The sequence below is a fragment of the Pholis gunnellus genome (assembly GCF_910591455.1).
Source record: "Pholis gunnellus genome assembly, chromosome: 9".
In the NCBI taxonomy this organism is placed as follows: domain Eukaryota; kingdom Metazoa; phylum Chordata; class Actinopteri; order Perciformes; family Pholidae; genus Pholis; species Pholis gunnellus.
The window spans coordinates 14158865-14180754 of record NC_136535.1 but is presented as its reverse complement, the minus strand read 5'-3'; the positions used below and the strand labels follow the sequence as shown (position 1 = coordinate 14180754).

At 41.3% G+C, this 21890-nt stretch overlaps 2 protein-coding genes across 2 annotated transcripts; both read left to right on the top strand.

Moving 5' to 3' along the window:
• Nucleotides 1-15786: 15786 nt before the first annotated feature.
• Nucleotides 15787-16203, top strand: LOC306700673 (histone H2A, orphon-like; the record flags this gene model as incomplete). The annotated part of the gene is made up of 1 exon (XM_079165753.1): nt 15787-16203. The coding sequence occupies one exon, from the start codon at nt 15787-15789 to the stop codon at nt 16201-16203; it is 417 nt and encodes a 138-aa protein (XP_079021879.1).
• Nucleotides 16204-21118: 4915 nt separating this feature from the next.
• Nucleotides 21119-21535, top strand: LOC306701266 (histone H2A, orphon-like; the record flags this gene model as incomplete). The annotated part of the gene is made up of 1 exon (XM_079166523.1): nt 21119-21535. One exon carries the CDS (start codon nt 21119-21121, stop codon nt 21533-21535), a length of 417 nt encoding a protein of 138 aa, XP_079022649.1.
• Nucleotides 21536-21890: the final 355 nt, after the last annotated feature.

The window sequence follows — 21890 nt, the reverse complement described above, 5'->3', positions numbered from 1 at the left end:
AAGAATGTTCATATAATGACAGACTGTCCCCTTACAAGCGCCTCTACATCACAAGCTATTTAAAACCACAACAATAATGCTGAGGAACTATTATGCTATTGTTTGAATGTACTACTATCACTATTATTTAAAAAAGAGATTTTTTTATGTACATTTATTTTGCAGACATGAAGAAAATCCAAGTGATGGTTGTCTTGTGATTTTACATAATTCCACTGAATGGCGATTCTAACTTAAAAGACACATTATGTATTTAAGTAGCAGCAATATGGTGTATTTAATCTTGAAAATATTTAAGATACCTGCACTCAGCAGAGCATACAGCAAACGAAATAAGAAAGCCTGCCGTCCACATGAAGTAATTTATGGTAGCTTTACATCAGTACAAATGTTCAGTGTATTGAATCAACAGTCTGTGTTACTTAAACGTCCCACCTTATCATTTCACACATTTTGGTGTCCTACACATGATAGCAGACATAAGTGGTGTTGCCTTTAAAAGCTCAACTAACAAGTCAATTGAAAGCTTTTTGTATTGTAGCTACTGAAGTGTGTAACAACAGGTGTCTTTGCTAGTTGTGTCTGCATGTGTCAAGAAAAAAAAGCAGGACCGACATTAAAACTGGGACTTTAGTGCCTTTCAAACAGGGGCTTTAAAAGTGTTCTCTGCTGAGCTTAGTAAATGTTTTTCCGTGTTGCATTTTTCTCTCTAATGTTAAGCAACAGCTTGTAAAATGTTTGACAATATACCTCTAATAAACAAAGCAAACAGCACAACTGTCACATGACTTTTCTTTTGCATCAACAATTTTCTCCTTTTTGCAAAGAGAGCATTTCATATAATTGTTTTTCTTCAGCCTACAATGGAATTATTGGCATGTTCAGGAAGAAAAAAGGAAGCCAGAAGTCCCACAGAGAGATTTAAACAGATTTGTGTATATGATACTGTAGCTAAGGAAGCAGCTTCAAATTCTCACATTGAAACAGCTGTGAGGTTTAAATTCAAGGGGAAATGTCTTATCTCCACTGCACTCCTTGCTGTGAACCGCTGTATCACTTCACACTACTACCCGGGAACAGTGCAGACGTGTGTCTGATCCCAGATATCACACGCGGAAGCGAAAAGACAGAAAATGTAGATGAAGGAAATAAGATGCAGGAGCAAAAAGTTACTTTCCACACTTGGCTGCAGGGCATTCATTAACGCAGGGGTCAAACTAACTCAACTGCATCTTTGACCTCCACATTCTTGCGTGTTCTCAGAAGAGGGCCCTGCCCTCCGCAGCCACCACCAGATGGGCTCACTGCTCACTGCAGGTGTGTTAAGCCTACAACCTGTGAGGGGAAGGGTGTGATTTGGTCCGTGTTAGATAGAGAGCAGCAAGAAGTGTTGTATGTAACCCATTAACGTCCAACAAGCAGGTACAGTAGCTGGGATACTACAGACTCACCTGATATCCTCTTTTACTTTTGCTATATTACTACTTTCCAGGAATATATCATTCTTTATCCAGGATTCAGTGCTTTAAATGAAGGTTTGATTTTAAACGCAGAACTGTTATTATAAAAATATAAAATATGGTTTATTCTAACCTTATAATGTTGTCTTTCATTTCATGTGATTCATACAACGATGTGGCGGTAGATCAACACATCCTCTTTAAAGGCGCATTACCTTGTAGGTGGTTGTAACACCAGGACAACTGTCTGCACCTTTGATTGTGCTCCGTACTCTGATATGGGGATGGACGCCTGCAGATCAACACTTGTCAGGAGTATACTGGCGTGTGTGTGTGTGTGTGTGTGTGTGTGCGTGCGTGCGTGCGTGCGTGCGTGCGTGTGTGTGTGTGTGTGCGTGCGTGAAGAGAAAAACAGAGCAAAGACAAGAAAGTGTAGAGGCAGAAAAAAGACATATCATGTCATATGATATCAGGTTCACAGATGGTTTGTGCCTCTGCTCTTGAAGATAACTCTTTGGGTTAGTGCCAGTATATTTCATCTCAAGGGCTGCAACACATCATGGTTCACTTAGTGGTTGACTGATAACCTCTGGCCTTTTTCCTCCATGACCCCCTACTCACTTTTTCACCTACAATCCATTCCTTATTCTACCTTTCCTGACTCATCTGTCTCTCTCAGCCTTCAGCTTCCCCTTTGCAAATCACAGGTTCTTCAACCGCATTTTTATCTCAGCCTATTTGTCAATCGTCTGCCCATCTTGACACAGCTTTTGCCTCTAAACCTTTTCCCTCTTTTAACCTGACCTATCGACTCATTCTTCTCCCGGCGTCTAGATCAGAAACAGGTGTTTAACAGTCCATTTGTCCCTCACGATGAAGGGAGTGGAGTGAGTATTGATAAGTCCTGACCTGTTAGTTCAATGTGCTGCTGATTGGATTGCAAAAGAAAATTGTGAAATGTCCCTCTTCCGGCACATTACATTACAATAGCATTTTGGGCAATCTATTGGCAGAAATTGAATATAATATTAATATTTTGTTGTTGTTGTTGTTGTATAATCACCTAAAAATAGCAATCATTTTGATTTCATTGCCTTAGAATTAGCTGTTTATATCTACATAAGGGGTGTGTCCTCTTCACAGAGCCTGCTAGCCCAGAACAGATAAGACCAAGGACATTTGCGTTTTTGTGATTTTGTGTTGGCCACCATAGTTCTCCTCCACGCTTGGCACACGGGAGAAGTTTCAGTTGGTTGCAACCTGCAACCTCACCACTAGATGCCACCAGATCCTACACACTAGACCTTTAAAGGAATAATTGTAGTTCGCTACAACATGGCTGTCATATGTGTTTGGCAAATATGGGGCATCGTTCAAAGCCAGGGTGATTGTCTGACTTGTGTTCCTTGATTGTTATTGCAATATTATTAATAACAGACGTTCTCTCTTCCCTCCTGCTTTGGTAGAGCCCGCTGTGAACTTTGAGGAAGTGCAGTTCTAGTTCATCACACTTTGACCACTCCCTTCATCCAAGCTCGCTGCCTTGATCTCACCTTAACCTTTGAAACATGTTTTCTCTCTCTCGTCTCCTTCCTCTCACAGGTGCTCTGCTTATGAGTTCTTAAGGGTGAGGTTGTGGAGCACAAAGACAGGATATGACCAGGCTTATCTTGTCAGGTGTGGGGGCTGTTTGAGGCTGGGTAGCAGCAGTCTTGATCCAGTCAGCCCAGAGGAACACCTTCCCTCAGTCCATAAATCATTCAGGTGTCTACGGAGGAGCAATACTGCAAGTGACAGGGCCGCTCGGACACATGGCTGTGCCTCTGTGTTTGGATTTATCTGTGATGAACGCCAGATAAGCACCAGGAAAGCAGGAGGGAGTTCAAATGCCTCACATTACAGAGAGTTCTTCACGAAGAGAGTGGGCATGGTCTAGCCGGGATTTTTAGATAATTACAACCAGAGTATGCTTCACAAAAATGGTGCAGCCGCAGCCAGGATTTTAAACAGTATTGATGTCCATAGAGCCTCCTCTTAAAGAACATGTTGACATACCAAAGAAAGTTTCCCCACTCAATGTTACTCAACATAAAAACTACTTCATGTTACGTTGATGATCATATGAATTACGGCCAGCTTGGCATGACAGAGGGTGCTAAATGCTATCATTCCCATGAGCCTCGAGCAATGTTATGGAGATTAAGCTGGTCTAAGGCACAAATCAAAGCTATAGCAAATTTACAACACTTCATCTTGAATGTGGACAAAACACTTCGCCACAGTTGGAGAATTAATCCAAAATTGGCCCATAATTTGGGCTGGTGAAATGGTTTTCTCAACAGCATTATCTTTATCTTTCTGTGAATATAACAGAATCTTGAGCTTTGTGGTTGGATGTTTCCTCCATGCATGCTCTTTCTGAGTTGTAGTAACTTGTATACTGATTTGACAATTTAAATCTCAGAAATCAGGCTTTAAAAAACTAAATTTTGTGCATGATTGTACAATACAATTTCCTCCCCAGGTTGTTAAAAACTTAAAAATCCCAGAAGAAACACTGAGAAGATGACTTCATTATGAACCAGGGTCCAGCTCTCCGTGTCAAAATTTTGAAATGTGTCAGCAAACAGTGCTGCAGTTGACCTTTGGCGTACGTCCTAGTTTTTAATATCATCATACCATAACATCTATATACCAGCAACAACGGCTCAACAGACTGATGTCACGCATGGGGATTGCCTCCTGGTTCCTGGAGTGTGGACAGATTTCATCAGGACTGACCTGCCAGTCTTCCCACCCACACTGACAGACCTGACCACGGACTGAGGCGGCCTTGTGTGTCCCTAGTGTCCCCTGCAGACTGACAGCCTGCTCCACAGAAACTACAGTACCACCCACCTCCCTGTTAGACAGCTGGGTCAACTGTGCAGCCCGCCCACTGCACATAACATTTAATGATCTAAAGCACCTTTTGGATTACTTATTTTTTTATTTCAAAATGATGACTTAATAAACTATGAATTTGACCATTGTGTACACACAAGAATACACTAGTATATGTAGACAGGCTTAGATATTTGGAAACCCTTAGTTCCAAAACATTTTCTATATACTGTATTTCTGAGAGGGTATCAGTTATTTGTGAACGTTTGTGGGATGGCCAAAAGGCGCAGCTACAAACAGTGTTTGCCTGCAGGTTTTTTAAACAGTGATGATAAATAAAAGCCAAGATGACAGTGATATACCAGCAGCAGAAGTACCGGGGCATCACTTATACTGCCGGGGTCACAGTCCCATAATGACTGCAAAATATTCCCCTTTGGACATCAGAAACAGTTTTCAATCATGCTAACCCCTTAAGTACACTAAATTGCAGTTTGATACATATAGTGTGTCACACAATAAAAATGGTAGTGTCCCAAATCACTATAGCAGATGTGGATGTATCTACCAGTTGTGTGCAGCTTCTTCTGCTGCTACAGCTGCTGAGTTGGTGGTTTTAGTCTCGAACACACATAACAGATAGCGAGGGTTTTGGGTTTAGCCTCCGAACTTCAAAGAAAGACTCATGCTGAAACCGAATGAGCACAACTGGACCTCTGGGTCGCAGAGTGAAGCAGGTGCAGCACGTTGAAACGCCGGGAAGGCCGACAGGAAGCTGTCATGTCACGAGGCAGAACCCTGACCCCTGCAGTCTGTCGCTCCAAGTGCACATCTCTTTTTCTCCGACTCATATGTGAATGTGTGTTTGATGTGACCGTGCAGAGGTTGCATAAGGAACAGCTGTTGTCCTAAATTCATCCTTGTCAGTTGTGTCTTCCTAAATGTTCCAGATAGCATCTTTATCAAAAGTGATACCAGTTTTAACACTAAATGAACCAACAACAGTCTGCGCACCATGCTCCTCCGCTCTTTTTCCTCCTCCTCTGTCGTCTGTCCATCTTTTCATTTATGTTTTCATCTCATCTCGGTCTTCCCTTACAGCTCAACGATGAAAAATGATGTTTTTACAGGTGTCTCACAATGCGGATGCTCTCCCTGCTTGAATGGGAATTGCATTCACTCCTTCCCTCCTTTCTGCTATTCCTCCTTTCTCTCACCACCTCTGATTTGCTCTTGACACTCGAGGCATGCGTTCAGGAACAACTGGAGTTGAGAAGAGGGAGGGAATGTTCATAAATTCAGTTTTAATTGGCCCTGTGCTGAGGATGGAGGCAGAGATTTGGACTCTGAAGAGTCCCCCAAAACATGTAGCTCTTATTTCTCCCCTGGAACAGCCAACAAAAAAAGTTTGGATTCATTACAGCTTGGGTCTCGTTTTCATTCTCAGTTGTGAGAAAAGCGTACTCACCAAACGAATTACTGAGATCTGGACAACAACATCACGAGAACAATGTCCAACAGGGTAAGAAACATAAGAAGTCAGATGATCATCAAGTTGTAAACATGTTACAGGCCTATGATCTAGCTTAGTATTAAAATCCTTCATCCAAGGAGAAAACTGAAAGTGAGCACACCTGAAATCCTAGTTAGAATCTTTCATTGCAAAGCAAAACACAAAAAGCAGGCACCAAGAAGTCGGGCAGTTAACTGTGATGATGCTTAGAATGTCATAAGCCTTATTTGTACTACATCGATTTGGCTAACCTGGCACCACTCACACCAAACTTGCAATGAGAAAATTTCCTCTCACTCACTCTGGCATGTTTTACTGATCAAAACAAACTATACTTGCAACCCATATGAGACCATGAGAATCATTACCCTGCCCCGGTGCATTTGTTTAAAAACCATCTGATTGTATTCTTAACAATGTCGCCGTATTCCCAGCTTTAAGCAAAGGAGTGAAAAATATAAGGAGGAATCAAGTGATGAAAGAAGAGAGAGATGGCGAGGGAAAAAGACAGGAGCTGGTGGACAGCTGTTGGTCTGTTTACTTCGAGGATATCGCTCTTCTCCAGATGTTTAGCAGCACACAGAGGAAAAAGGAGAGAGAGGAGGGTATAGGGACGAAGGAGAGAGAGCAAAAGAAGATGTGAGTGAGGTTCAGTGGCGGTTGCCAGTTTGGACTCATCGTGGTGTACTTTATGACTTGCACATTCAAAGTGCTACGTGGTCAGTAACCAGGAGTCATAGTAGGAATGCCCTGTCCTGGGATAACAGAGGAAACAAACACCAGGCTCAATGGTGAGTAACCACATCCACCGATCCTCCTAAATCACCTAGAGAAGTATAAAAACATAAAAGGAAACGGGAAATACATGAAGTGAAAATCACACAATGTGGACATGATATGTTAACCTATATAAGTCAATAACTTGTGCACTAAAAGGTGCTTTATTTCTTCCAGATGTACCTGTTTCTGGCTATATTTCCAGGTTGTGTGAATTCTTTGATTCTTGTCTAGCTTGTCAGGCTTCAGCCACATGATTTGAGTTTGCTGTTAAATTCTGCGAAGTGAGATTAACTCCTCTGCAAGCACGTCGGCTGAATCTAAGGGAGCTGTCAGTGTATTTCAATTTAGCCACTGTCTGACACAGAGTCTCCCTCCTATCGGTCAACTAGAGGAAGGAAGGCATAAAAAGGCAAGAGGGAAAATCATCGAAGAGAGTGACAGGAGAAGAAAATGACTTAAAACTGAAAATGGGGCCTTAAATGTATTAATTTCACAAACATGGGAGGTCAATGTAATCCCCCTTCATCCTGTATCAAAGCCATATAATACAGGTGCAACACAGTTTTGGCTGAAAAGATCACCCCCCCCCCTTTCTTGTTCATCTTGTCTCATAGGTAGCTTTGTACAAGGCTATTTTCATTATGCTTTTTCTCAGATCCAGACTCCTTCATTGAAATTGCACATGTATCTAAGTTTGAAAACAGGGCTGATAACAGGCGCATGAATAACTGGGGCCTATCACCGAGCAGCAGCGGTACATGATGCTCCTGAGATGCATTAACACAGCCTGCAGCCTTTCCAAACTCTCTCCGAAAAAAACTGAGACGGGGAGAGGGGAAAGAAAGAGAGAGGAGGGAGAAGGCCTGGCATAAAGATTAGATTAGCACTTTAAAACATCTGTGAACTCGTCCGGCCCGAGCTACGCTTCCCCACAGATTTGGGCCTGATCTCACATTTTCTTTCCTCCACATCCCCTCCCCTGCTCTCCACCTCTACTTCCTCCACCCTCATCCCCCTTTTGTGGTTTGTCTGTTCTGTTTGATCTGTCATTGGACTTTTAGTTATAACGCTAGGGATGGTGTTGTTTTATCTTTTTTATTCTTATTAGCAAATGTTGCCGGATTTGTTTATGCCACTGTGCAAGAGAAATCTACTGTCGTCTAAAAAAAGAGTAACTCTGACCAGAAAACAGCCATTGGGCATTTGTTCAAACAACTTTAGACAAAAATAATCACTTACATTTCTGAATTTCCGAAACTGTACGATAACAAATTAACCTCATTATGAGACCTGACAAAGAAGATAACTATTCGCCTGGCAGAATATCAGACCATTTTGAACACATTTTGACTCTCTCTTTCTGAAATCTGGCGACATTTGCTCGTGACATTAGATTTGTAGCACCCAGTGGCGCCATTAGGAGTTAAGAGGTGGTAAATAATTCGCTCAGCAGCGTAACATAATGGTGACGGGCACCGGTGTATGTTCTTTCTTGGCCCTCACCTCAAACACAAGCGCACGCTTAGTGCACACACAGACATGGACACACGCAAGCACAGCATCAACACTCCCACCTTCCCAGAGTTTTGTAATTTAAGACATGATAATGTGTGTTATAAACACCCTCTTCCAGACCATCCATCTCTGCAAGTTAAGGTAAGGGACGACATGCCACCTAATTCTGTTCATATCACTGCTGTGCATCCATTAGGGGAAGAAAGCACTGGCCTGGTTTAGAGGAAAAGGGTTTCCTCTGTTCCTTTCCCCTTTAGCTATGCATTTGTTTCCAGCAGCATTGAGCTGTAACTCCAAAGGGAGGAAGGGTGGGAACAGTATGAGACAAAGCGATGGAAAGACTGATATATACTCTCTAATCTCCTCTGGTGGGCTCAATTATTCTGTCTGCAAGTCAAGAGATGAGCTGAAACTCTTGAGGGACCACAGGAATGCCAATCAAAAACACAAATGTGTACTGAATAAAGTATATTCTTAAATTAACTGGATGATGTCTCAATTGAACTTTGCTGTCATGCCCAAAAGCTAAATGTAAACGTAAAGAAATGCCTCATAATCGTAACACTTATTAAGCATAAGATTTCTACCCTTTGTTCTCTTATGCCATTGGAACTATTTGTATTATAAGACTTTTCAACCTAAATACTTCAGTTTTATGGTGATAAACAGAAACACATATCAATTTGAATCATGTTAATTCTACTTATATATTCTTAAACGGGTGGTCATTTTACTCAAATTGCATTGTTCTTAAAGCTTTCAAATGAACAGTAGCAACAATGGCATGGTCCTAATAAATCATTTAAACTTGAAAATAATGAACATATTGCTTTCTGTCACAATCATATGAGAGTTTCTATTGGCCCAAAGCTTACTTGGGTGGGAGTAACGGACACATTATGCTTGTTTTATTGGCTCAAATGGTCTGCATCTGTAGATATACACTTTTTAATGATACAGCACAATTTTATATTATTATATAATTATTTGGCAGAGTGCCACAGACCCCATTTTGAGAACCACTAATCTGCCATCATTATCGTAAAATGGGAATGTGCTGTGCTAGAACAGGAAGCCTGACAGGCATAGCAACCATGACCAAATAGGGCGGAGCTCAGCGAATAATCAGTTGTCAGGTACAACTGTCGTTTGTGGCTGGCTGCTCTAAAAATAATGTTTTTGTAGAAACACAATATTCTTCATGGCTCCTCTCATTTCTTTAGTTGATGTATTATTTCCCCTCTTTACTTTTCTCCGGCTGTACTAAAACACAAACTTTCCTTTAATTTAAAATCCAGGCAAGTTCACCATCAACCAGATGTCTAGCCGAGATCAGTGGTTTACTGGAAGCTGGAACCCTCGAACAAAACAGACCACATGGTTCTGCAGATTCCCAAAACTTGGTCTGAGTCAAGATCAGGTGCGTGTGTGCGTGTGTGTGTGTGTGTGTGTGTGTGTGTGTGTGTGTGTGTGTGTGTGTGTGTGTGTGAGTGAGAGAGAGAGAGAGAGAGAGAGAGGGAGTGTTTGAGTGTGTGGGGATGCTATGTAGCATTTGGCAGAAATTTGACAAGCGCTAGTAGGAAGGAAGAAAAGTGAGGCCAGCAAGAGGCTATGGAGCATTTCCATCTGCACGCTTACGGGACATCAACAAAGTCTGTTGTAATAACAATGAGCACTATAGCAGGTGTCGATATTATTCTTGTTTTGAAGATGCCTGGCAAAAAATGGTTGCAAACTTCCTCCTTAAGATGAAATAGTATTATGATCGGGAGTGAGGAAGACATTCTGATTGTGGTTTGGTCACAGCATGGAAACACCAAAAAACATCGCACACACGCTATTTAAATTAATTTATTTAGGAAGTAGCTCAGGAACCGAAGGCTCAGAGGTTTGATTGTATTAAATCCTAGACAATGGCAACCACAACAAGACAAAGTGTGTGTATATCCATTCTACATATACAGTGTAGTAAGAATATTAAGAAAACCAGCTAATCAGACGTGAAAACCATTATCTGGTCAGTGTGCACCTAAAAAATGCTGCTGTTTGTATTACAGGTCATAAAAATCTCTCCGTCGGGTTATTTAAACGTTAATCAAAGAGGATTTGATGTTTGAAACGATGTCTTAATGCTTAAGCAATTGTTTTACTGTTGATTGCATGAGGTGTCCGATCTTACTGCTGTCGTATAAGCTCTGATGAGCACCTCACGCTGTTTTGTTGGACTATTTGTTGTAAGTCAAATTCACCAAAAGGATTAAGATATGAGGTAATTCTTGGAATGCCATCTTTTTTCTGACTTAAATGTTGTTATATTATAAGCGACGTGGGTGTACGATAAGGAATAAATCATTCCAACACGTTCTGGGTTTTCCTCATAACTTAAGTCCCATCACCGAATCAGACAAGCCAAAACCACTTCTCCTCGCTCTCCCCTCTCTTTTTCTCCTCTCTCCTCTCTCCTTGCTTAACCCTTTAACCTCTAGCTGCCTGAACAGCGCCAGCTAGTGTTGATATCTGCTATCAGATCATCAACTTAACATGACTGTCGATACTAAATATATATAAACAAGATTATAAACAGCAATTCAATATCATACTAAATGTACATTTGCACATGCACAATTATGTTTAAACCTGAGTTTACGTAATTACATCTATATTACACAATTTCACTCTCACAATAACAACCACATTGCACTTACTTTTCATAATGCACAGTTCAGTGCATCGTTCAGATCAAGCTTGGACCATCTGTCAACATCTCAGGGTCTACAATTGAGCATTCAACACTTTCTTCTGTTCCTTCCGTCCCTCTGTCCCCTTAGTCCACTTCCTGCCTTGTTTTTGCCAAAGCAACAGCACAATAACATAAATCACAGGTCTGTTATAGCCAGAATGAGAAAACCAAGCCTTAAGCTACGAGAGCATCTGCGCTTGCCTCTAAAATACACAAGCATACGCAGGCATGCACGCAAACAAACACAAGCCTTGAGCTGTCAGCATGGGGGCCTGAATCCTTCAACAGGTTATTTTTATACACATCGACAGGCAGGGAGGGACAGACCTGAGGCATCGTGTGCTTCAGATGGGAGAGGGAAGAAAGGATGAAGTCATGGAAGAGTGGGAAAAGGCAGATGGAGTAAGGAAGCAAAATATGAGCGAGAACAGGAACATGCAAAAATGAGCAAACAGGCCATTATGAAAAAGGACAAAGATATCCTAAAAAAAGCTTCTTCATCTCCGTGTATCATAGTAGATGTGTAGAACAGGTAATGCTATAAAGACCACCCGCAAGTCAGTGCTGACCTCTGTTTGAGTATAAACTGTTCCCATAAGACGGAGGGTTTGTGGAGTAGATAGTACAAAAAGGTCTTTTGAATAAACTGTGTGGACGTACTGTCCCGTTAGCAACTGTGCACATTCACTTGTAACATCATCCCAATTCAAAGTTTGTGGGCAAAGCAGGAAGCAATATTACGAATCCTGCTATGTTGAAGGCATAGGCCCTATTCTGCCTCTGATTGGCTCACCCTGATATTCTTACCCTAACCCTACCAATCTCAACGAGTAATAGCCAATTAGAGGCAGAGTAGGGCGGGTCATGCCTTCGCCACAGCAGGATTCATAATTTAGCGTACTGGAACGTACGGGCGGGACAATCTGGTGGTACCATTGAGTCACTCTCATAAAGAGCTTTTCCCCCTTTTCACTAAAACTCCCAGCTAGCATGCTTGCGGTTAGCTCGACATCTACAGTAGTTCACTTTCCAGCCCAGCGAGTATGTAACTAAGCTCCTAAAACAAAATATTTCATAAAGAAACATGGACATATTTCACTGTGTCACTTTTCGGTAAAACCGAATGAACATTCATGATGTCGCCCTGTTTCCCATCTTTGGCCTCTGACTGAGACCACCAGAGAGAGAGAGTTTACAGTTCCTCTGAACTTAGAAAGTAAGTATTCTTTATGTCAGATCAAAATAAAAAAGTAGACATCTTCCAGTCTGACATAAAACGCACGGATTCAAGTTCACATATTTATGTTGGGGAAAACATGCCATGGCTTATTGAGTGACAACCTGGGAATTGTTTCTGCCAAAAGAATTAGAACAATTCTAAGAAACCTCCAGCTGTGAAATAGAGTAATATGCTGAGTTTATTAGCAAGCAGGGATGTGCAGGCTGCGTAGTAAAGAAGGTGATATTGTCTGGGAAAAGGCTATTGGAATAACAATTTTTGTAACATAATCCAGAAACCACCACTAATATTAAATGGATAGTAACCTCCATGGCAGAGGTCCCTCTCTCTCTCTTTCCCTCTTTTCCAACTCGGTCGGCAGGGTGGGTGGGAATGTGACAAGTCGGAGTGGGAGGAGGAACAAGTTCCAGGACTGCCACTTCCTACATGGCGGTTCTCAGGGAAGCAGCAGGGCTGGGAACAGGAAACTCCCCAAAACACATCACAGACAGGCGGAAATGAATATTTAAAGCAATGAAGTGTGTAAATGCCTCTGTGTGTGTGTGTGATGATGAAGTACTAAGGGTATAAGGAGGAGAGAGAAAGCACAGGAAGATAATTTAATTTTTTTTTAAAAAACGAGTTATACAGTGGACAGTAGCCAAAACAACTTATGACTGAAAAGAAAGAGAGAAAAACAGATGGAGGAATTAAAAGCAAGGAGGAATGGGAGTTTTGCACAGGTGGGATGGACGGATGGGTGGCTGGGTGGATGATGGAAAATCTCTTTGTCCTTCATTCTTCCCCCTTCTTCTAATGACGTGGCAGTGATTTGCGGTGCCGGTCTTCTTCTGGTCAATCCCCACACACAGGAGTTCAGTGGCAGATGAAATCCTTCACCAATTTTATATCTCCCAAGGTCCACCCTCTGTTTTCATAATGTTTAAAAAGGGAAATGTTCTTTTATTGGGAAACCGGTGACATGTGGTATGGACATATGGTAGCCATCACAGCTGGCTTAGAACCTGAGGAGGATAAAAGGTGCGTAGGATGATGCAAAAGCTGAGGAAGGTGGAGAGGAGGATGGTACGAGAGAGGGAGGGCCGGAAAGGATAAAAAAAATTCACAATTTCCAGAAATAGTAAGCACAGGAGGGACTACTTTTGGAAACAGACATAACCTAATGTTATTACTTTACCACAGCAGAATGACCAAGCTAATATGAGGCTTCAGTCTAAGTCAGACTACACAAAGTTGGATATATCAAAGCTTTTTAGTACCATTTATTTTTCTTACTATCCCTCCACTGTGGCGCAAAGAAAACCAACTTTGAAATATACCCCGTCTGAATCATCTAACGCAGGTTACTTAAGCCTTGTAATAGCTTCAGCTGAACATTAGTAGTAAGACTGTTGACTTATCACTTATAACAGGTCAGCGAGGAATCTCTTAACGGCCAGAGAGGACAGGAGGATCAATTACAGAAACAACAAAAAACGATTGTAAAATGCATATGGATATAAGACGTACATGAAAAAGGTGAACTTATCCTTTAAGATATGTCTGCATTTACTTTTCATTGGAGCACCGTAAACTAAACCGCTCCTCATGGACACTGATGCTCTCTACACTCTTTTTGATCTCTCAGCAGTGGCCAGAATGTTAAATGACTTTCACTACGTACACTTTCTCTGCTCACCAGAAAGGTTTATCAGCTCATCCTGATACAAGCTAGATATCGGGATCAGCCAGCAAATCAGCAGTGAAGGTACCAGGTGCCCCCTTTCCATATGGAGAGCCATGAAGGTGCAGGTGCAAGTGCAGGTCTGGGATTTTAACAGCCAGTGGATCAGTAATGACCATCTCCAAGCAATGGCTGACGAATCCAGTGTCATAACCGTGGCTCAAGAGAGATGACAGCTTGGTGGCCCACAAAAAATATCATGTCGTCACCAATTCTTCTTTTATTCTACATGGACATGACAACGTTTAAACCACGTATCACAAATTGCTGTTGAAACATTCACATGTTTGCATTCAATGTTTAGTCTGGAATGACAAAGAGGTACGTTATATTTTTGTACTTATGTGCACATTATTGATAACCAGATCCTGCAAAGAATGTACAGATGTGCGTGTGCCTCTTGATGATTGCCATTAAAACACTTTGTGAGGAAGAAGCGCCTTCCTTGTCCTGCCTGCTACAACCACAGTGGATGCTCCAATGTCCCAGTCCATCTTTCATAAAAATAGAGAAATGTCTCTCAATCTTGTGATGATTATGATGATGACGATAATGACAATAATGATGCATGTTGATGCAGCACGCCCTAATAAGCACACAGCTGCCCACATGTATGTTTTAACCTGATGTATAAACTGTGTGTACAGTATGTGGCTTGAGGTAGCCAAAACCAGCAAGGTCATTAGTCAATTTAGCAGCCTCTCCAAAAGCTTTTTGGCCCACATGTGCCTTTAATTGAAGTTTTCACTTGTATACAGTTGCATTGACATTATCCCAATCCCTACACTGTAGCACACACTGACATATCCCCCAAAAAGAAGCAAACAGGTGGTGTCTGGTGTCTTCCTGCACTATCCAAAGATACCAAAATCCTACCAGCACCTTTGAACAGAGCCAGGCTAGCTGTTTCCCTCAGTTTCAAGTCTTTATGCTGAGCTAAGCTAAGCTAAGCTGCTGGCCGTACAATGAAAGGACAAAGATTAGAGTGGCATCAATCCTCTCATGTACCTCTCAGCAAGAAAGCAAACAAGAGTTTTTACCAAAATATCAAATTATTCCTTTAAAAGCTGCTTCAGAGCAATACGATTAATATTCATATTAATTCAAATGTACACATAACACAAATATACACGCAATGTGTAAGATTTCACTCAGGAAATAACTTTGAGGCATAGTCTCTCAAAGTTTTCCTTTATTTAATGGGGCTGCATGAGTCCAGGCTGTTGCAAAAGAAGTCATGGAAAAACAATCACAACCATTTTTTTCAGGAGGCGAAAAAACTTTAAGCACCTGAGGATCCTGGGACCTCAAGACACCCGGCTGCACTGTGGGTGTCCATAAGGTTTCATAATTAAAGTAGATGCACTCAGAGAATGACTCACTCTCCAATTACTGTCTGAACACCTCACATTAATTTAGTCTTTGATCTGACCCGAGTGGATTGTCCTTCTTGTCTCACATCACATCTTGTTCTACCTACTCCCTCATTCTTATATCTTTTCTCATATCTAACACTGATTATTTCTGTCTCCTTTGATAGCCTCCAAGACTGCATTATTCCCTTTGCACAGACGTCTGTGGTTCTTTCAACATCCATTCTCATGTAGCAGAGGAGCCAGGTGTCAGCAATCAACCAATTACTGCCTCACTCATATAAAAGCAGCGTTCTTTGTTTCAGTGTGTAGCTGCTGTCTTAACGTGAAGGAAGTGCAGAATATTGGTGAGTGGTTGTTAAAGTTTGATGTGGGCCACTGCAAGAGGAATGAGTTTATGCTTTCTTATCTTGTGCATTATAAGACAGTGTTTGCTCTAATGTTTAAACATGACCTACAATTCTATAGGCCTTAATTTTAAACACAACAGCTGGTTTAATGATGCTCTTCTCTAAATGAAAATGTATTACATTTATTTTCTCCCAATTTAAGACTAAAGATGTCTGGCCGTGGAAAGAAAGCTGTACCCAAACCAAAACCTCATGTATCCCGGTCTACCAAAGCAGGGATCACTTTCCCAGTGGGCCGTATCCACAGGCTACTGAAGAAAGGCCACTATGCTGAGCGAATTGGCAACGGCGCAGCAGTATACTTCGCAGCAGTCCTGGAGTTTCTCTGCGCAGAAATCCTGGATCTGGCAGGAACTGCCTGTCGTGACAACAAGAAGCACCGCGTCGCTCCTCGCCACATCTTGTTGGCAGTGAAAAATGACGAAGAGTTCGACAAACTGCTGGCAGGGGTCACTATCTCGGACGGTGGCGTCATCCCAAATATCCAAGCAAGCCTTCTCCCTAAGAAGACCAAACTGCCCAAGGAAGATGGTTCAGCTAAAGATGTTCAGTCCCAAGAGTTTTGATTGTGAATTTACGTGTTTTTACAAATTTCATATATTAAAAGAGTTATATTTTTTTAAAACAGTTTTTTCTCTTATTTCGTGACACTTGTTGAGCAAGACACTGGAAGCGGAAGTCTTTGGGGAAACTTGTCCACCATATGAGTTTGACCAGCAAATTTCTCTGAATGCTTAGGAAGTGTGCTTTATTGCCTCATGCAGCTGAGAATTTCATGGATTTTGAGGAATGTAGTGACATGAACTACTTTAAGGATAACTACACTCGTCTTGCTCCTGTGAGCCTCATGTCTTAACTGTCAACATGCTGCCCAGACGGTGCACACGGCTATTAAAGTTTGCATTGCTGCAGTTTAGTTTAGTGTTGAGGCATAGTCTCTCAAAGTTTTCCTTTATTTAATGGGGCTGCATGAGTCCAGGCTGTTGCAAAAGAAGTCATGGAAAAACAATCACAACCATTTTTTTTCAGGAGGCGAAAAAACTTTAAGCACCTGAGGATCCTGGGACCTCAAGACACCCGGCTGCACTGTGGGTGTCCATAAGGTTTCATAATTAAAGTAAATGCACTCAGAATGACTCACTCTCCAATTACTGTCTGAACACCTCACATTAATTTAGTCTTTATTGACTGCAGATTACACGAGGGGCCAGACGTATTTCACACCTTTTTTCCTGCTGTCAATGAGGCATTATGAGGCTAATGCTGCTGTCATCTCTGGAATTTATGAATGTGGAAAAAGTGGTTTAATGATGAATCTGCTAGTATCTGTTGAAAGAGGTGAACAATTGCAATAAATACTTTTTAGAAATTCTGGTATTTTCAGTAGGGTTATTGCCCTTTGAAAATGAATTAAAAAAATATGAACACCACTCTATCCATGTGAAAGCATGTCTATAATCGTACAAGTGTGTCTGCACTTACGCAAGAAGTCATTGACCTTTGACTTTGCTTATTGTAGAAGATCAGTGGCTTTCCTAAGATCGGGCACAATGTCCTGTAGTCCGCCGCTGATATCTCCATAAAAGTGAAGAAAGGGGAAAAACTAGAAGTCAAAGTAACAGCAATCATCCTAAAAGCAACATCTTCAGATTTATTACTGCTCAGGGAAAAGAGGAAAAAGGCCCCAGTGTGTCAGCCAAAGAGAGTGTGAGAATGCCTTCACGGTTTACCTGTCCACCTGTCTAGTGGAAGAACAGAGAAAGAGACCTATACATGTAAATTCAGCAGTCAATTTTGTGAAAAATTGCATATCAGGGAGAGATAAACTGTCTTATTTAACTTATAGTGGGTTAGCAGACAAACAAAATCGTGTTAGGGGCTTTGGTGTCTGGTTTTGCCTTCAATCTCCGAGTTTAATCCTGGATCATTTCATGACTTCCTCTTCTCTCCTTTTCATCTCCTCTTCTTACTCAACAACAGACTGCAAACGTCAGTGTTAGTAGCTACTGTTGCTAATAAATACAGACGGCATTCAGCCTTTATCCAGACGAAGACTCTCAGGAGAACGGCACAAAAAAAAAGAGCTGGCCTGCTTCAATGATGACAACACACATGATGAAAAACTACGACGTATGCACTGATCTAGTCTCTACTGAGTGCAAATAAATTGTGTTAGGAACCAACTCATTGTGTGCACTGGCTTTATACTTTACATACTTGAAAGTCAGGCTCCAGAGATATGCATCATGGGAACTGCTCTGTGACAGCTTGAGAGTCCCGTCCTGTCCTCCTCGTGTCGGGAGGATGTTGAGAGGTTGAGCAGAATCACATCTAATCTGTCCAAGGACAACCTGCTGGGAAGGTCCCCTCTTAATTTGTCTTCCCGCTGCACTGCAATTGGCTCTTTGCCATGTTTTAAAGTGAATCTGAACAGTCAAAATGTGTCTGTGTGTCTCTCCTCCATAGCTCACTGTCGGTACATGGGGGAGAAGCAAAAGGTACAAAGGACGAAGCTGGTTGCCTTAAAATTTGGCAATGAGGATATTGGCAATGACACCAGTCATTGCTTTGAAGCAAAAAGAAAGTGTGAAAACACGAGGTCCTTTATGAATTTATTTACTTTTAGTGGGAGGTATTCTTTGCTCCGGTCATGTGTGCCACTAGCAATTTAATATTAAATTTTATAGGAAATATCCCACTTGTATTAAAAATCTGCACACTAACCTTTATTATCAACCCCCTCTGTCCGTTCAATTAAATAGTTTAGTCATTTATCGACTAGCTTTTTGTTTCAACTGTTTCGCACGGTCTTCATCAGCAGGTGGAGATTGCTCAGTTTCCATGAAGAAGGCGATATGCTTTCTGTGGATCATGGAAATATAAACAGTACCGAGCTCGCGGCTTAGTAGATTATGTAACACGGTTGAAAAAGCCAATAAGTGGACCTTGATTAAGGATTGTTTTGTCAAACTATTGTTTGCAAAGTCAGGAATTAATATTGATGCTTAGTTTAAACAGTGTTTACTGTTTATTCTCAAAAATTGGATAAAACCTAAAAAATTACACCCAAAAATACTGGTGTAAAAACACATGCTACCACATTTGGGTTACTAATCATGAGTTGCCTTTGAGACCTTCAAACATAAATAAATCCCTGTTTATCTCTTTTTCTGATTGTGATGAAACACTTGATACACAGTAGAGATGAGTCATCAGCACGCCCCTAAACAGTTAATTAGTAAGCACATCAGGCACTCAAGGAGACAGAGACAGTCAAACACCTACTCATAAAGTGAAGGATCATGACACCATTAAATGTGGTTTTATAAATGCTCCTTTATTAAGAATATGTCATTTAAGTAAAAAAAACAATAAAGACAACCTGCAACAAGCTACAGGTTAAATCTGAGGTCTGTGCTGCCATCTGCTGTTGATGTCTTTCAGCACATTATGAGATGAAATTCATCAAAATGGGTGGAATAGATGACGTGCTACATTGTCTGTTTAATGTTTAAAAGAATATATGTTTTATAAGCAGCATGCCCTGATGCATGCGTTTAGGACATAGATAGTGAGGACTATAAAGTTCAAAAGTAAACACTTTTCTACACAGGTGGATAATGTACGTGCTTTTCTTTGTCCCGAACTGTGCATGCAAAACACTTTTGCACCAGAAAATGACTACATGTTTCTTTTTACTACAAAAGGAGCTATTTTAGATCGTAATTGCTGTGCTTACTTTAGCACACTAATAAAACAAAGTTCAGAACTCTAAGTTTTTAAGACCAATCAAACAGCAGTTTATCCAAGAGTTTTCTTTCCACACACACACACACACACACACACACACACACACACACACACACACACACACACACACACACACACACACACACACACACACACACACACACACACACACACACACACACACACACACACACACACACACACACACACACACACACACACACACACACACACACACACACACACACACACACACACACACACACACACACACACACACACACACACACACACACACACACACACACACACTTAGTATCAAAAGGAAAAGTGCTAAATATGCAGCAGAGTGCCTGTTGTATTATGTTAAATATTACATTTTATTATTTGATTTTTGCTTCCAAAAGGTTGCAGAGGGGAAGTATAAAGTAGCATAAAATAAAAATACTCAGAAAAAGGGCCTCAAAAATGTTATCGGTTACATACCTCCACTGCCTATTACTCATACAAATCTTGCTCATTTTTTTTGTGCCTGGTGGTTGCAGCAATTTTGGAGTTCTATTGTGTGACTGATTGGGAGGTTGCACTGTCAAAATCGCATTCACTGCCATTAACACTTAACTTCTCTCTCCACTTTCCCTTTCTTATTAAATTCGTGTTTCTCCACTTATTTAAACAATATGCACATTTATCATCAGTACGTTCAGGTAATCACGCTGCCACTCAGTGTAGAAATCTCAGAGCAAAAAAGGTTACTTTCTGTGCAGTTACTGTGATCGGTTTCACACAAATGTTTGATATTTGGAGCTTTCCACAGGAAAAAGTGTGCTTGTGCAGAAAAGCACAACTTACTCTTTGCATCAAGAAACAATAGTGTCCACCTGCAGTGTTACTCAGACAAATGTATGCGAGAAATATCAAACAGTCTATAACGTTGTCAATTGTAAGCTGTTCTTTGTTAATGGCGGCTGGCATCCAAACCTTTGCATTGCCACAAACTACTGGATTTAAACTAGAACTTCCCTCTCTGATATAAATGCTCTACTTCCCAGGTGTTTAAGAGCCAAAAGCTTCTCTCAACTGCTGCTGCACACCTGTTCCAGAAACTCGCACACCCAGAAATCTCCTAGCAGCATCTAAAAATAAGTACATTTTCTAGGATTTTCTTTCTACTCCAGCAGAACAGTAAATTATCAATGCAAAAAAGGCCCAAAACTTCACCTGATCTGACCCGAGTGGATTGTCCTTCTTGTCTCACACCACATCTTGTTCTACCTACTCCCTCATTCTTATATCTTTTCTCATATCTAACACTGATTATTTCTGTCTCCTTTAATAGCCTCCAAGACTGCATTATTCCCTTTGCACAGACGTCTGTGGTTCTTTCAACATCCATTCTCATGTAGCAGAGGAGCCAGGTGTCAGCAATCAACCAATTACTGCCTCACTCATATAAAAGCAGCGTTCTTTGTTTCAGTGTGTAGCTGCTGTCTTAATGTGAAGGAAGTGCAGAATATTGGTGAGTGGTTGTTAAAGTTTGATGTGGGCCACTGCAAGAGGAATGAGTTTATGCTTTCTTATCTTGTGCATTATAAGACAGTGTTTGCTCTAATGTTTAAACATGACCTAAAATTCTATAGGCCTTAATTTTAAACACAACAGCTGGTTTAATGATGCTCTTCTCTAAATGAAAATGTATTACATTTATTTTCTCCCAATTTAAGACTAAAGATGTCTGGCCGTGGAAAGAAAGATGTACCCAAACCAAAACCTCATGTATCCCGGTCTACCAAAGCAGGGATCACTTTCCCAGTGGGCCGTATCCACAGGCTACTGAAGAAAGGCCACTATGCTGAGCGAATTGGCAATGGCGCAGCGGTATACTTCGGAGCAGTCCTGGAGTATCTCTGCGCAGAAATCCTGGAGCTGGCAGGAAATGCCTGTCGTGACAACAAGAAGCACCGCATCGCTCCTCGCCACATCTTGTTGGCAGTGAAAAATGACGAAGAGCTCAACAAACTGCTGGCAGGGGTCACTATCTCGGACGGTGGCGTCATCCCAAATATCCAAGCAAGCCTTCTCCCTAAGAAGACCAAACTGCCCAAGGAAGATGGTTCAGCTAAAGATGTTCAGTCCCAAGAGTTTTGATTGTGAATTTACGTGTTTTTACAAATTTCATATATTAAAAGTGTTATATATTTTTTTTAAAACAGTTTTTTTTCTTATTTCGTGACACTTGTTGAGCAAGACACTGGAAGCGGAAGTCTTTGGGGAAAATTGTCCACCATATGAGTTTGACCAGCAAATTTCTCTGAATGCTTAGGAAGTGTGCTTTATTGCCTCATGCAGCTGAGAATTTCATGGATTTTGAGGAATGTAGTGACATGAACTACTTGAAGGATAACTACACTCGTCTTGCTCCTGTGAGCCTCATGTCTTAACTGTCAACATGCTGTCCAGACGGTGCACACGGCTATTAAAGTTTGCATTGCTGCAGTTTACT